General features: G+C 34.1%; 1 protein-coding gene across 6 annotated transcripts in view; it reads left to right on the forward strand.

The window, feature by feature from the left end:
- CNKSR2 (connector enhancer of kinase suppressor of Ras 2) overlaps positions 1–16,774 on the forward strand; it is a 289,714-nt gene that overhangs the window by 184,718 nt on the left and 88,222 nt on the right. For all 6 annotated transcript variants that reach the window (XM_029930402.1, XM_029930398.1, XM_029930399.1 and 3 more), the window contains one exon: positions 3,402–3,613. In XM_029930402.1, coding sequence (XP_029786262.1) covers positions 3,402–3,613 — 212 coding nt within the window. The remainder of the gene's footprint in view (positions 1–3,401; positions 3,614–16,774) is intronic.

Below are 16,774 nucleotides of genomic sequence, written 5' to 3' on the forward strand. Positions count from 1 at the left end.
TTTCCTTTTCTCTTGAGTAGGGAGGAACTTATTATAAAGAAAATATTTCCTAGACAGAAAATGTTTAAAATATACTTCAGAAAACAAAAGAATAGAATAATTGAGTTACATCCTCTGAGTGTGGTAGAGTTATGATTACAGTAATGTATTGAAACCAATGAAAGCTTGAACGTGCTATCTAAAAATATTAAGGAATCTACAAAGTTCAAGTATCAATATGGCGGTATTTGTTGTCAGTATTGCTTCATATTTTTAAGAAGAATTCATAAGTAGAGTGTATTATCTCACTTTATTTGACTCTTAGTCTAGTGTATAATTAGTAGAATATTCTAACTATATTTTGAGTCAAATTATTAGTTATCCAAGTCGCACAATAGTTTGATGTAGCACAGTCAGCAGAGTGCATGCATCAGAGTCCCTTTTTACCCCAGCCTTGTATAAATTATCTGCATTTTCTGGTTTGATTTGAAGCTATGACCATAAAACTGTTGCAGTTGTCATTCTTTTCATAGATACAGCTCTGGCACTTTTGTCCCATTTTCTCATTTTGATGTTCAGTGTGGTTCACCTAATGTAGCTCATCTGAACATTTATTTCTTCATATACTAAAAAATTTTATTTATGTAGGATAGGCATTTTAGTTTTAATTTGAATTGTAAATAATAAAATGCTTTCTCATCTTAATACCAAAAAATACTTAAAAATGGTAGGGCTAGCTGTCAAGTTACATACAACTTTTTTCATGTTATTACTACTCTTTTAACACATTTATTCCAGAAGAAGTACCTTTTTCTCTAAAAGACACTCATGTATCTGGAGTGAGTGAAATTTTCTCAATTTTTTATTATATGCTTTGTGACTGTATGCAGTTTCATTATCATAGTATATACTCCATTTGCATATTTAACCAAACTTCTTTTTCAATGACAAAAATCAAGAATTTATAGGTCTTTGCACACCTCTGAAATTTAAGCACTAATTTCTCTCATTAATTTTACTCTGAGCCATTAAATGTAAAGAAAGTCCACTAAAGCAGTGTTTTACTTTTCATCCATTTCCTTAAATCCTTTTCAGAGTAAAAGTGTAGACTTATTACATGCATAACATTAGGAAAACTTTTTGTTAAATCTCTAGCACAGAAAGAATTAATACATTGAGTTATTCAGGGACTCATGATGTAAGTACATACACACAAGCACACATACAGAGATACACACACAAATGGGCACATTCTTATATACACAATGCATGTATCATTTCATTCTACTGCAAAAATTGTTTTTGGTCTGTACATTTCTAAATTCAACTTTATTTGCAGTTGTCTCATATAGACATGCTTAATGAATCTTCCTTGTTGCTATGAGGCCCTCCTTTCACATCATTATAGAGTAAGTAATACCAGCCCTTCCAATTTTCTGTCACAGGGATATCCATATAAATAGAGCATGGTGAGTTAACTAGGGCTGAATCACCTTCTGACCTCAGCTGCATTAACATTCATGTCACAGGCCCGAGAGAAATGTCTGTCCATTTATAGATAGGCAAAACCTTACTCCAGGCCACAAGTTCGTTAGGACTGTTTTCAAGCTAATTGCAGTGTCAATAAAATTCTGCCTGCTTTTTTTTAATATGCTTTTTTCATGTTGCCTAAGAACTAGCTATCCACTTACAACTTAGCAATAAATAATACTTTTATTATGAGAAATAAAAGAGTGAATTAGCAATGTAAATGACAATCTCAACTTCTGAGAAGTTAAATACATGACACAGCTTGCTGATTCAGTCTTGAGAATAATATTATTATTCTGCTTTCGACATATTTCAAATACTAGGAATTTGGAGAAACCTAATCTAGACATTTCCATATACCTACAGAAGTATACTGTTCCATAGTATGAAAGTATAGAAGTATAATATTCTTGTTGAACCATAACTCATATTTTGCAATTGACATTAGATTTATAAGCTCATCACCATTTTATATGACATAATGTAAATTAAAATTTTGTTCTTTTTATCTGTCTTGTTATAATTTACTTTATGCTGTTAATTTAAGATTTTAGTCTTGGTATTTAAATTTTTATCAGGTTTGATAGCATTCATGGCACTGTTCAGGGAGAATTGGAAACAGTTAAGAAGTAGTAGGAAATAAAGTTAATGACCTTCAAGAGAAGAAACATTGCATTTACATTCATAGCTGTGTTCTACAAGACAGGCTCTTCTAACAAAGACTTCATAGCTAGTCAGTGAAACATCATAAAATAAACAGGGTTCAATTTAACCCATCCTAATGGAGTATTTCTGCCAAAGTAGCACTCATAAGAGGCCCAATTGCCTGGACTGTGTAATACTGGATGTGAGTAACAGTTTTAGGGATCCTATAAATTATTAGATTTTTCTTTTCAGAATCTTGTAGAAAAAAATCACCTTGCCATCATCTTAAATTCCATACTTTATCAGGTTTCTCTACTCTCTATCCACAAGAAAAGTTGCTGATGTATAATGAAATTCTTATCTATCCATTTAGAATTCGTTCTGTGATTGTATGTTTTTACTATTAAATGAGATCCACAGAGTTTAAATACTGAAAGTAATTCTGTTCAGTAAGGTTTATTTTAAATTAATAACAAGCTTTTTGAAATTCTTATAGTATCAGTTAATATAGTGTTAATTTGGTTCTTAAGACTGCAAATATTGTGGTAGTTTTTAAACATGCCTTTGTGTTTTTGTTTTAAATTTTTAATGTTTTTATTTATTTTTGAGAGAGAGAGAGAGGGACAGCGTGAGCAGGGGAGGGTTAGAGAGAGAGGGAGACACAGGGTCTGAAGATAGGTTCTAGGTTCTGAGCCAGCTGTCAGCACAGAACCCGACACGAGGCACAAACCCACGACCGTGAGATCTTGACCTGAGCCGAAGTCAGCCGCTTACCCGGCAGCCACCCAGGCGCCCCACATGCCTTTGTTTTTAAGCAGTGCAAATATTATTATGAATCAGTTAGTTCAATTGGCAGAAGAAGGCTATATTGTTAGCAATGTTAACCTTATACCTACTGTCTTGAGCCTTAAAAGTAATTTATGTGCTAAGATGGTTTCCTTTATGACATCGTACAGTGAAAATGGACCAGAGCAGGAGTTAGAAGATATATGACCCATGTCTAGCATTGACCTTTATTAGCTGTGTGACATTTAGGCAAGTCATTTAACCTCTCTGATCCTCAGCGTTTATTTTCTTGCAATATACAAATAGTTAAAAACTGCCCTCTAAGCCTCAAAGAAAGTTTAGAAACATTGGTATATATATATTGCATGGGAAGAGTATTATTACTATTTTAGACCCTCTCTGCCATTTTACCACCCTAACACTTACCTACATTCTTCTCCTCTACTTTTCCCTATTTTTAGGGATGAGAAAGGAAACCTTCCTTGTGAAGACCTCAGAGGACATATGGTTGGCAAGCCAGTGCATAAGGGATCTGAATCACCAAATTCATTTCTGGATCAGGAATACCGAAAGAGGTTTAATATTGTTGAGGAAGATACTGTCTTGTACTGCTACGAATATGAAAAAGGAAGATCAAGTAGTCAAGGAAGACGAGAAAGCACCCCAACTTATGGTAAGAGTTCTTTTGTTGCACTAACATAAAAACATATGTCTCACATGAGAACCTCTATTTCTTTTCATACACTTCTGGGTTATGAAAATTACTTGCTTTACTTGATAGCTTTTGAAACGTTATGATTGATTTGTGTCTGTCATGTGCTTCTAATGAAATGTCAGTAATACGAAGCATGACATTACACATTATTCTAAATTTTCCAAAGATAGGTAAGAACAATGAGTAGCATTTTAACTCTTTAGTGATTTATGGAAACCTTTTTAAATTTACACATGTAATTTTTGTCCTGTCAGATTTTGCCAGATTGGAATAATTCAAGGATTTATTTTTCTTTTTTTTTTAATGAATGCTTCCTAGTAACATGACTTATATAATAGTTTGCTATGTGTTCTGCACCTGTGAGCACTACAATATTAAGAAGAGGTCATACACTGTCCAGGACTTGACCCTTCAGGAGGTATTTTTGGAGTGTGTTGCGTGCTCTCTGTTGTTGTGACTCTGGTTACTTTATCTCCCTACTTGTAGTGGTGGTTGGCACCTTCCAGCAAGTGTGCTTTGATTTGTTCATTGAAGTAACCCTGGAAAAAAGTTTAACATGACTTATATAAAACAAACTCCTTATTCCTTAGGGATTAAAAAATCTTTTAAAAGATACACTCTCTGGGGAAATTTTGTGTTTTTTAAAAATTTAGAACATTTGAATGAAGTCGATTTTAACTAGGAAGCACATACCGTATTTAAATCAGAGATGGCCTTACTGTTGCCACATACCTGGGATTTTTCATCTTTGACTTCTGTTTTTCCATGCATGACCAAGAAAGCAACCCAGTCACAAATGCTTTCACTTGATACATTGTATCTGAAAGATTTGCAGATAAGATTGCCTAAAGTTGAAGTACTAAAGCTATGATCCTATTGCAAGAATGAATGGACTTATTTGGAACTCTGTTCTGCATTTTCTAGTTTTCAAACTAATTGTTTTTAGTGAGGAGCATAGGGAAGGGGAAAGTTAGGATCCTTGCTGATTAATACAGATGATCAATGGGAGCTGAGTAGCAGGAAAGTTTTTTGAACTTTTATTTTCCGCCTGCTCTCCTTACATGTCCTCCGTCTCTATATGCCTCCCTCCTGTGGACCCGAACAATTAGCAATCATGTACCTTGTGTATGCCTTATTTCCTTATAGCTCTTTGGCAATAATTATATATGAGGAGTTTTGCCCAAAATGGTCCTAAAGAATAGGAACCATACTTAACTTACCTTGTGTTATTCTCTGTACATGTGCTTTTTTTTTAAATCATAATAATAGGTAATGATATTTTTTTAGCATAGCTCCTCAATTATACTATTCTGGTGGCAATTATTTTGAACTGTCATAATTTGAAGGTATTTTCATCTTTGCTTTCGTCCCCTATTATACTATAAACCTCTGCAGTAGTGACCAGTGTACTGGCTGGTCATCTTTGTTATCCCTACCCCTGCTTTATCACATAAGATCTTTATTTTTATTGATTCATTCCATGAGTACTTATTGACTACCTATTATTGGAAAAGGAGTAATGTACATCAACTCCTTTTTTTCTTTCTTAGAATTCTCTGGCTATTTTCTGCTTATTTTAAAGTATGATTAGAATGTTTAAAGGGGAACTTATAGTCACCAGATGTAGCTGATTACTGGTAGCTTTATAAAAAAAAATGGGTTACTTGGTTCTTACTTGAATGGCTATGAATTGTTAGTCTCTTCAGGGTACAGGGTTTTTTAAATTTTTTTTAACACTTATTTGTTTTTGAGAGACAGAGAGACAGAGCATGATCGGGGAGGGGCAGAGAGAGCGGGAGACACAGAATCTGAAGCAGGTTCCAGGCTCTGAGCTGTCAGCACAGAGCCTGATGCGGGGCTCGAACACACAAACTGTGAGATCATAATCTAAGCCGATCGGACACTTAACTGACTGAGCCACTCAGGCGCCCCTTCAGGGTACAGTTTAAACCACCTAGTGTCATCATGTTTCAGAAATTGTATCTCTCCCCATAAAATACTATTTACATTTTAGAAAATTTAGATATCCTATAGATATTTGATATATTTTTATAAACAACCTAGGAGAAAAGAAATGTATATATGCTTTAAAGATTGATACAAAGTAAAAAAAAAAAAAAGTTCTTTTACTTTTGATCCAAAATTCTTTTTAACTTGTGAACATGAAATATAATCTGAACCTTCAGTGGAGATGCTTACAGATGTATTTCAGTGCAGATCTTCTAACACAGTCTTTAAGTTGTTCCAGATAACTAGAGGTTTAATGTATTAAAACCTAGACATTTAAAAGGCATTGACCCAGGACACTTGGGTGTCTCCCTCTCTGTCTGCCCCTCCCTCATTGATGCTTTATCTCTCTCTGTCTCTCAAAAATAAACAAATATTTTTTTTTAAAAGGCATTGATCCATTTAATCCTTACAATAACCCAGTGAGGTAGTTGCTAATAGAATCTTTATTTTACTGATGGGTTAAGTAACTGACCGAACTAGTAAGTGGTAGAGCCTGGATTAAGGACCAATGGATATTTGCGGACTCTGTCAGTGATACTAGCTAACTAAATGTGATGAAAGAAACTTGCTAAATTATAGAGAAATAATTTCCACAAATTGTGTTATTTCTTCCAAATTCAAGCATTTGATTTCAGGCAAGCAGAAGTAGATCTGATTTTTTTATGTTCTTGTATAATATGCTGTTTCATATTTAATGGCCCTAACAGACCTTAGTACAAGGTAGCTAAATTGAGGGGTAAAATTAGTAATAATGTGTTATGTCCTTTTTAAATCAGAGAACATAAAATGGGTTATACTTTGCTGAAAAGACATATGAAAATAATTTCTGGAAACACAGAAACAGTAGGGGAAGCAGCCTACATAAGTGGTTAATAGCATTGGCTGTATATCAGCCCTACTTGGTAATTCTGTCTTTTATCTAATTACTCTAGTATGAGCTTGGGGATGTTGGTCTCAGTTTTCTCCTTTGTTAAATGAAGATGATAATACCCACCTCATAGATACTTTGTGAGAATTTCATAACAATGCATTGTAAGTTACCTAGAAAGGTGCCTAGCATGTGTGAGGTATTGATTTTCATTGTTGTCACTGTTGCACAGAAGCTTTAGTATTATGAAGAAAATAGATACTAAGTATTCCCACCCCATAGAAAAAAAGAGTAACTATGTGAAGTGATAGATGTGTTACAATAGCTTGATTGTGGTAATCATTTCAAACTCCTATGTATATCAAATCATTTTATATACCTTAAATATTGACTATTTTTATTTGTGAATTGAACCTCAATAAAGGTGAATAAAAAACTGAAATAACTTACAGATCTCAGCAAGTAAGTAATAGTAACATCAGACATTTTAAATTATTTGAAGAATAAGATGGGGTGAATAAACAGTTCAATTATAAAAAAAACTTTAATATGAAAGTTAAAAGCTGGGAAAAGAGGACAGCATTAAATCACTTTAACTGTTTGGTCTTATCTGCTCATGCTTCAAAGGCAAAGGTTCAAATTTGATGAGATCAATTGCTTGGCACCTTTTCAGGATGGTAATGGTCCCCATCCGCTTTCCCTTCAGCTCTTCAGGACTCTTTGTCCTTGCTAGTCCGTCACACCACATTCCTGTGCAGAGAAACCTGCTAAAAGGTAGACACAATTGGCTGAGTTCCTTTGTGGCTGTGAGTGGTCATATTTTATAAGAATAGGAGGAATACATATTTTTTACAATAATATCACATAATAGTATTGGCTTGAAGGAACCCAGACCTTTTCTGATTTATTGAGCATCCAGAACCTCCCAAAAAACACATGAGTGAGTACAAAGCTGTTATTTTAGAAAGGCTCCTCATCAATGTTATTTATTTACATTGTACACTGACGAAAATTAATTTCTGTAGCATACCTGCACATTTTCCACTCAAGTAGTTGGGTCAAGAGAAAACTAACTGCCATGTCCCTCTTATCCACATGAATAGCAAAGGGCCTGAAATGACTTACAACAGCATGCTGAAGGACCTTTGGGCAATAACACTATAAACTATTTTGTCAGTGTGAGGAAAAGAAATTATTTGTAGGCTCCAGAGTCTTTTATCATACTTCAACATCATCTTTCTCTTTGTCATACCACATCATTCTAACTTTTGGTCACCTAAATTATAATTAACAACACTATTTAAAACATTTCTTGGGGCCCCTGGGTGGCTCACTTGGTTGAGTGTCTGACTCTTGATTTCATCTCAGATCATGGTCTCATTCATGGTCCTGAAATCGAGCCCTGAGTCAGGCTCCAAGCAGAGCATGGAGCCTGCTTGAGACCCTCTCTCTCCTGCTCTCTCTGCCCTTCCCCCACTCACACACATGCTCACACAATCTCAATCTCTTTCTCTCAAAAATAAATATATGTTTAAAAAATGATAAATAAAAATTTTCTTAAAGGATCATGTATATACAATACATTCATACTTCTTTATTTTTTAATATAGGCCTGCACCTTCCTGTGACTCTCAAATGTAAATTATCTTTCTAATCAGTTAAAAGTTCAGCTGTCAATCATCAGCTATGCTAGAAAGAAAAGAAGTTGAGATTCTCACCACAGGAAATGTTTGTTTTCAAGTAAAATGTACCATTTCCAAGGCAGAACTAACTACAGAAATAGAAATTAGTGAATCAAAAGTGTAGAAATATGAGATGCATACTCTACTCATATGAATTCTTATTCCTTTGGACTTCATACATTTCATAAAGACTGCATGTTGATTAGCTTCACAAAATCATTTTCAATATCAAGCTGATGGTGATAAGGAACCATGTAATGGATAGAATTGTAGATCAGCAGTATTTGAAGAGAAATAGAAAATTATCTCTTCCTAATGTAAAAATCAGAGTTATTTGTGAAGGAAAACACTCTTCCTTAATTTGTTTAATTTTACTGATAGAAATAGCAAAGCATGAGTTTTGATGTCAGATAGATCTGAATTTGGTGTCACAGATTGGCCTTTAATAACTGATCGACCTTGAACTTGAGTCTTAGCCTCACTATGATTTTTCCTTATCTGCAAAATGGGATTGAAACACTACCTGTGGTATTTTTATGAGGATTAAATGAGATAATGTATATCTGGTACTTAGTACTATTCTTGTCACATGAGAAATACTCAAGAAATAGTATCTAAATGCCATAATCTATTACTCCTACTCATAAATAAAATATTACAAAGATTGTCAAGCAAATTAACACTTCTCCCTGTGCAGAGATTTAATAAAAGGCAAAAGGGCTAGAAGTATTTCCTTAATTTGGTTTCTCTAGCTACCCAATAACCAGCCATTTAAATCATAGCAATTAAAAGAAATATGAATACGGGGTGCTTGGGTGGCTCAGTTTGTTAAGCACCCAACTCTTGATTTCAGCCCAGGTCATGATCTAACAGTTGTTGAGATCCAGCTCTGCTTCAGGCTCTGCACTGGCAGTGTGGAGCCTGTTTGGGGTTCTCTCTCTCCCTCTCTCTCTGCCCCTCCCCTGCTTATGTGTTCTCTCTCTCTCTCCCCTTTTCTCTCTCTGTCCTCTCTCAAAATAAATAAAACAAACTTTTTTAAAAACTAAAAAAATTTGAATAGAGTTTGTTTCTTTTGGTTTGGTTTTGAAAAGCAGAAGGAAGAGCATTCGAATAGGTAATAACACTAGAAACTGCTGATCGAAGTGTTTTAAGTTCCATTATGGAAACCACTAGCTCATACTCTGGGCAGAAGGACCAAATTTAACCTTACAACATCAGAATTCTGAAGACAGTTCTAACCGCATACCTTTTTTTTGAAATTTAAGATTAACTGCTATGGGGAAAAAGGAGAGCAAAAATAATTTATAAAATAAATAGAATAGTTAGAGATTCTCAAAAAAAAAAATGAAACAAGGCAAGAAAAAAAAGAGCCTGAACAAATTAAAGTGCCAGGTAATGGATAAAATACTCAGATTAAGAAAAAGGAACTCTTAACCAAGTTCCAGAGAATCCATATGTAGATAAAATGGAAAGATGAGCAAACCAAGTCAACAAAGCTGATGCAACAACTATCAGAGGAAATAAGTAACTCTATAAATGAATTAATTGACAAAAAGATATGAAGGTGAAATAGTGCTTCCCTTAAAGACGAAATGGGAATCCAAGAATAGGAACCACCTAACTCAGTGATTTTCAGCTGCTTTGGTATCGCCCGCCAGGGGACTTTTGGTAATTTGGAGTTACTTTGTAGTTGTTAGAACTGGGGTTAGAAATGCTACTGGCATCTAGTGGGTAGAGACCCAGGATGCTACTACACACCCTACAAACAACAGGACAGCTCCCAGCAATAAAGAATGAACCAGTCCACAATAGCAACAGTGATGTTCTTAAGACACTCTTAGCAAAAAAAAAAAAAAAAAAAAAAAGAAAAAAGAAAAAGAAACCCTTAAGTAACTTAAGAATCAGCTGCAGGCAGATTTAATACAGAAGTAGGTATATATGACTAGAAAATCAGAAAGCCCTTGTATGACACAGGGCCAATTGCCTTTTTTTTAATTCAAAAAATCAAATTATTGCCCTTGAAATATAGACCCACATTTATTCACAATTAGCATATTCCTTGGACAGAAATAGTAAAATGTTGTGAGTGTCGGGGTTGATCTTCCCTGCTATACAACAGAAAACCTAATCATGACATTCCCTGGGAGCAAGAGGGGACCCATTGTCTGTAGTTGAAATCAAAATGCATTTTCCCCTATTGAAAAAAATGTAATAAATGGCAGCAAGGCAAATTGAAATAGAGTGGCTAGTGTTAGCTTTCACATCACAGTGTGGCTAAAGGATCCATCATTTTCCCAAATATGTTCTTCAGATCTCTAGTTCTGAAAGAGGATGTTTATAAAAGAAAGAGGTTATCTGGTTAAATATGATTGAGAAGCTCTGAATGTTTTATTTCCTTCTTGGCAACTAATAAGTCCACATTAGCATACTAAAGGCTTTGAAGGTCTTTTTGAATTTAGATTAGCTTATTGTTTCTCAAATGTATTTATACATTGAATCTTTTTCAGTTTTGGTCACGAAATACTCATTAACCTCCCAATAGAACTCATGTTTTATAGAGTATATCTTGGAAAATGCTGAAATACTCTTTTGTAGCTCCTCTTAAAGACCCATATACGAGGGCACCTGGGTGACTCAGGCCGTTAGGCGTCTCATGTTATGTTAGGCTCAGGTCATGATCTCCCTCCCAGTTTGTGGGGTCAAGCCCTGTGTCTGTGCTGACAGCTCAGAGACTGGAGCCTGCTTCAGATTCTGTCTCCCTTTCTCTCTGCCCCTCCCCCACTTGTGTTGTGTCTTTCTTTCTCTCTCTCAAAAATACTAAAAAAATTTTAAGACCCATACACCAATGATAAAAATCTCTTTGTGTTTTAAGTTCCAAACAGCTGACTTAATAGAGTAGTATTTGGAAAAGCCTCTATTCTTCAATTGAAGCCTGCCCCAGCAGTGAGATTGCTGAATGCTATCTTCATTTTTATCTTGCAGAAAAGTCATTTTCTAGAGTAAATCTTATTTGTGATAAAAGTCCAAACTCCAGTAATAAATACTAACTGAAAAGATCAGTGCATGGTGTTCTATACCCCAGGCTCCTTGTAGAATTACTTGTATCACTGCAAAACAATTTACCAGAAATCTTAGAGAAAATAGATCTTCGATGAGGGTAGAAAATGTCAGCTGTTACATTATCTTCTTAAAGAAGAGATGACTAAAAATTGTACATTGATCACCTTAATGACTAGAGACATTAGAGCAAATAATTAAGACAATATACAACCATTTAAAAGTATATATAATGGTAACCTAGCATTGTTTTATAAGTCTCTAAGTTTATAAGTTGCCACATCATGTGACAACAATGTATTTTCCATCAAGGTGATGGAAAGCAAATAAAAAGTTATATCCACAGTTTTAGGTTCTTATCCTCCATTAGGTCTTCACATAGCTTTTAAGAATTTTTTACAAGACTTGCAAACTGAAAGAGAGGACACTTAAACAAAAACAGTAATCATACATGTCATTAAATTATTTTTGAAGAAAAATGAATTGGATTTTTGTATAATGCAATGTCTTGAATTTATCACAAAGGCAATCTCATGTAGTGAAGAGAGCACTGATAGGAAGTTAAAAGTATACTCAGTCGGTTCAGCGTCCAACTTCGGCTCAGGTCATGATCTCACAGCCCCACGTTGGGCTCTGTGGTGACTGCTCAGAGCCTGTAGCCTGCTTTGAGTTTTCTATCTGCCTCTCTCTCTGCCCCACGCCTTTGTCTCCCTCTCCGTCTACCCCTCCCCTGCTTGCATTGTCTCTCTCTCAAAAATAAACATTAAAACTTTTTTAAGTATGTTTATGGCTGACTCCAACACAGACTACCAGTTAAATCTTGAGAAATTCACTTTGGTGTGTCTTAAGATTTTCATCTCTCCCTTTCTTGCTAGTTTCACTGAGTAATGTAATCCCAAAGAGAAATATATATGAAAGGAATTACAAGATGTCATTCTGTTTATTTCAATGAGTCTTAATCATTGTCTTTTTTACTCTTCATAAAAAAGTTGGACTCTCTTCCATATGTTGATAAAGATTTTCAAGATACTGCTTTACTAAGTTTTTTTAAGTACAGTGACTAATATTACACAGTATGTTTAAGTGGAATTTAAATAGAAACTTGAAGCTACAAAAATAAAATAAATAGAATGCTTTTTAATTTGTAGTTGTTTAAGTTTAAAATGGAATGTTTTAAACCGAATAATATTTACATACTCATGTCATCTTTCTTGTCCATTACTGTATTAATTCTGAGCAGAGCACAGAGCAAGAGTAGTTTAACATAGCCCATTTTTTCACCCACCAGAGCCTTCAGAGGAGGACGCAGAATTCTTTTGCCACTTAAACTATATTTAAACCATCTGAATCCTTCCTAGTCCTCACATATCCCTCTACTATAGAAGAATTGACTCTATGCACAGTGGCAAACATTTCAACTTAGAAAACCCTGTCTTTCCAAACTCCAATGTGTACTGCACAGTCACTCTCTTGGTAGAATGTTTATTAAAGGTAATTTGGTTCAAAATATAATTAGCCTTGAAATCAAGTGTTAAAAGTCCCATGTAATTTTTGATACAATTAAAATTTTCTCCTTCAATAATTTTTATATTAATTCCCATTTAAAGTCTAGATCACTTTTAGAAAGCAATAGGAAAATTTATAAATAAAATGTAGCTTATTCTCTGAAATGAGGTTTTAATTGTTTTTGTCCTCCAATAATGAAACTGAAAAGACTTCAAGTTAATAATAATGGGTTTGTATTTGATTTAGATTGTTATAAGGCTTTAAAGCCAATACTTAAATAATCATCACATTGCAGTGTTTACAATCCAACCTTTTCCCAAGTTCTTTTATCCAAATATGAAACTTTAAAAATATGACCCTAAAGATCAAAGTGTCCTTTTTCACTTACTTTATTAGATCCAGATACATTGCCTTTATTCTTAAAAATTACTGACTTTCCATTCAATTCTGTTTTATTCCTCTTTAAATGTGTGATTGTCTATCTTAAATTACCTAGAGATGTTTTCATAGGAATGCAGTCAGCCATCTGAAAGTAATTTTTCTGTCTGGTATGTGGGGAGTTTGATGGGTGTATGTGGCATGCTTGTAGCTTAACATTCCTTACTATACTCATTTTCATCAAAATATTGGCTAAAATATTCAGAACAGATGTGTATGTTTGTGTGTGTGTGTATATATTTTGTCTCCTTTGACCTTAGAGAAAGCTTTTTTTGTGAGCATTAAAGGGTTTGTAAGACTAAAGGAGGAATTTCTCTTTAGCCTTTTTTCCAATTCTTTGGTAACTGTAAGAGAGAAGATTGCTACTCAGGTGCTGTTTATCACCCTGAAATTTAATGATTTTAGCAAGTTTGAACAGATAATTTAAAATGTGGTGGGATAAATATAATTGAAAAAGGCAGCAATTCAGTAGTATTTCAACAGACGTCATGGGTAGCCTAATATGGGAATGTTTCTACATATCCGGAGGCAGGACTCTTCTAGTTCTGACGTGATTACCAAACAGCTCTCTAGGGCTTAATATGTTAAAAATGAAGGTGGTTGGTCAGGTTGACATCGCTCATTAGAAGGAAGCAAGGGAGGGAGGAAGGGGAAGAGAAGGAAAAAGGACAGGAAGAGGAATGGAAAATTGACAGGAAGGGAGGAGAAGGAAACTATGAAAATAAATAAAAATTGATGGTATAGCTCCCACTCTTTTCAGGATAGTGTGTGTGGAATGACCCGTTTCCTTTTTAACAAGTTATCAGTCACTAAATATTGAACAGTTACTATGATTAAGGCACTGTACTGTGGGCCGGATATACCATAGTAAACAACAGAAAATTTTCCTTGTGAAATTTACATTCTAGAAGAGGGGCAGAATTCAAGCAACTGATTTAATAAATACTTATTTGACTATACTTGGCACTCTATGAAGAAAAACTGCAACAGAAAATGAGAACAAATATAGAGAAACCCAACCAAGAGTAAGGGCAAGGAGAATATCTCTGAAGAAATAACACTTTTGCTTAGCTCTCAAGGGTGTGTATGTGTGTGAATTTAGCAAGAGAAGAGAAGAGGAACGTCAGAGGACAGAGTCCTGGGTGCCATCAGAAGACAATTTTACAAGAAGGGAGTAATCCTCTGTATCAAATGCTACAGATAGATCAGAAAAGTCAAGGGTCCTAAGAATTCTCTACTGGATTGAGCAACATGAAAGTGCTAGCGACCTTGACAAGAACAGTTTTGGTACAGTTTGGGGGGCAAGAGCCTAATCAGAATAGGTTCAATAGAGAGGAGGAAATTCCACATAAATGTGAGGTCCTGCAATATTTGTCTTTCTGTGTCTGGCTTTTTTCACTTAGCATAATGTCCTTTAGATTCCTTCATGTCTTCGAAGATTTAAGATTTCCATTTTTTTATGGCTGAATAATACTGTTGTATTCATATACCACATTTTATTTATCCATTCATCCATTAATGGACACTTAGATTGTTTTCATATCTTTGCTATTATGAATAATGCTATGTGAACAATGGTTATGGAAATTCATACATTTCTTCAAGATACTAATTATATTTTCTTTGGATATATTCCCAGAAGTACAGTTGCTGGATCACATGATAGTTCTATGTATTTTTGAGGAACCTCAATACTGTTTTCCATTTTATACTTGAAATTTGAGAGTAGTCCTCACGTGTCCTCACCACACATATACTACACATACAAATGGTAACCATGTGAGGTGAAGGATGTGTTACCTAGATTGTGGTCATCATTTTACATCATATATGTATATTTAATCATCACGCTACACACCTTAAAAAATTATTTACAGCCTTAATATATAACATTTTTATTTGTCAATCATACCTCAATAAAGCTATTGAAGAAACAAGAGGAATTAAGAGATTGAGAATATGAACAAGGTGTTTAGGAGTTTTTCTGTAAAGGGGAGCAGAGAAATGAGGTGGTAGAGTGGTAGTTTGCAGCTGAAGAGAGGTGGCATTTTTGGTTTTTAAAGATTAGAGAAATTATAGTATATTTTTTTGCTAATTGAAATCATTGGATAGAAAGGGAAAATTTGATGCTGTAAAAGAAAGAAACGAGCATTGCTGAAGAGATACCTTTGAGTAAGTAGGAGGGACTAGGATCCAGTGAACAGCTCAGTACTTTCGGTTATCCATAATGTCTCACATCCTTCCGTTCAAACATTCAAAAAAAAACTTTAATCAGTACCTGCTCTGGGTCAAAGTATTTGCCAAGAGCACTCATAAGAAAGATACCTAGACCTAGTTTCTTCAAAAAGTAGAAAATCCTCTAACAGACGGATATAATATAATATAATAATATATAATAATACATATATACCAAAAGCACTAGGAAAAAGCCCAGGAGTGTGAGCAATTAGCTCTGCCAAGGGCATTATGGCATTTTCAACAGCACCAAATATGCTTTATTATCTAAGGAAGAACTTAGTTTATTTTCAAGCAATTCTGTACAGTAGTATTAAAAGAAAGCAATTTCATTTTAAAACAAGTACTTTAGATCATTATGAAGTACTCCATCATTGTCAGTATTCTTAAAATTATATTTAGTGTTCTATTTGTGTTTAATTACAGCTAAATATAGCTCATAATAAAAAACTGCTTACCATCAATTTCAGAATAAAATTCAAACAAAATCCAAAAATAATGATCTTTCAACTCTACTACATTTCTTAGAATACAGGTACACAGTGCACAATTCTCACCTCTCTGGAAACCCAAGTTAGAAAGCTTCAGATGTGCAACAGATATGAAAGCCACATAACAAAATAGTTTAACTGTGAGACACTAGCACAGAAATATCACAAACCTTATGATAGGGTGTCAAATGTACTCTACAATTAATAAGTGTTTTATTCTTAGAGGAATAAAAAAAAGTACTCTATGAGGAAGTGGTCAGCAAAATTTTTAAATGGGCTCTTATCTTTTTTTAACTATATTCTTGGCTATAATTATTAATCTTCATCATGAATTAGTAAATATAAGTGTCACTACCTAAAGAGATGTCTTAAAATTGTTCAGATTATTTTTCAGAGATGTTTTATTAACTTATGTACAGTTACATAAAGAATGAGTCAAATGTGTTTAGTAAGCCTTTAGAAGTCATACAAACATAAAAATACTTTGCATATATTAATAATAGAGTACATTTGATTTAAATCTAACAATAATACTTATAGTATTTTTTTTGTTTTAGCCGGTGGCACTACAGCAACAAGCCATAAAGTTCTTTTTCAATTTGAACTTTGCTGTTTTGTGAAATTAAAATACTGCTATATATATGCAGTGGCAAATATTTCTAAGCTGCAATCAAAGATCTCTGTATTTGGAATTAGAAATAATTTAAGCCATTGTCTCTTTTTCAATTTGCCAAGGATGGCTGTTTATGTAAGACTGTTACCCTCTATTAAATCTGTTTCAATGTTGGAGCACAATAAAAAAAGTTATAAAAGGAGCAATACTTAGAAGAAT

Source organism: Suricata suricatta, chromosome X (assembly GCF_006229205.1).
Source record: "Suricata suricatta isolate VVHF042 chromosome X, meerkat_22Aug2017_6uvM2_HiC, whole genome shotgun sequence".
NCBI classification, from domain to species: domain Eukaryota; kingdom Metazoa; phylum Chordata; class Mammalia; order Carnivora; family Herpestidae; genus Suricata; species Suricata suricatta.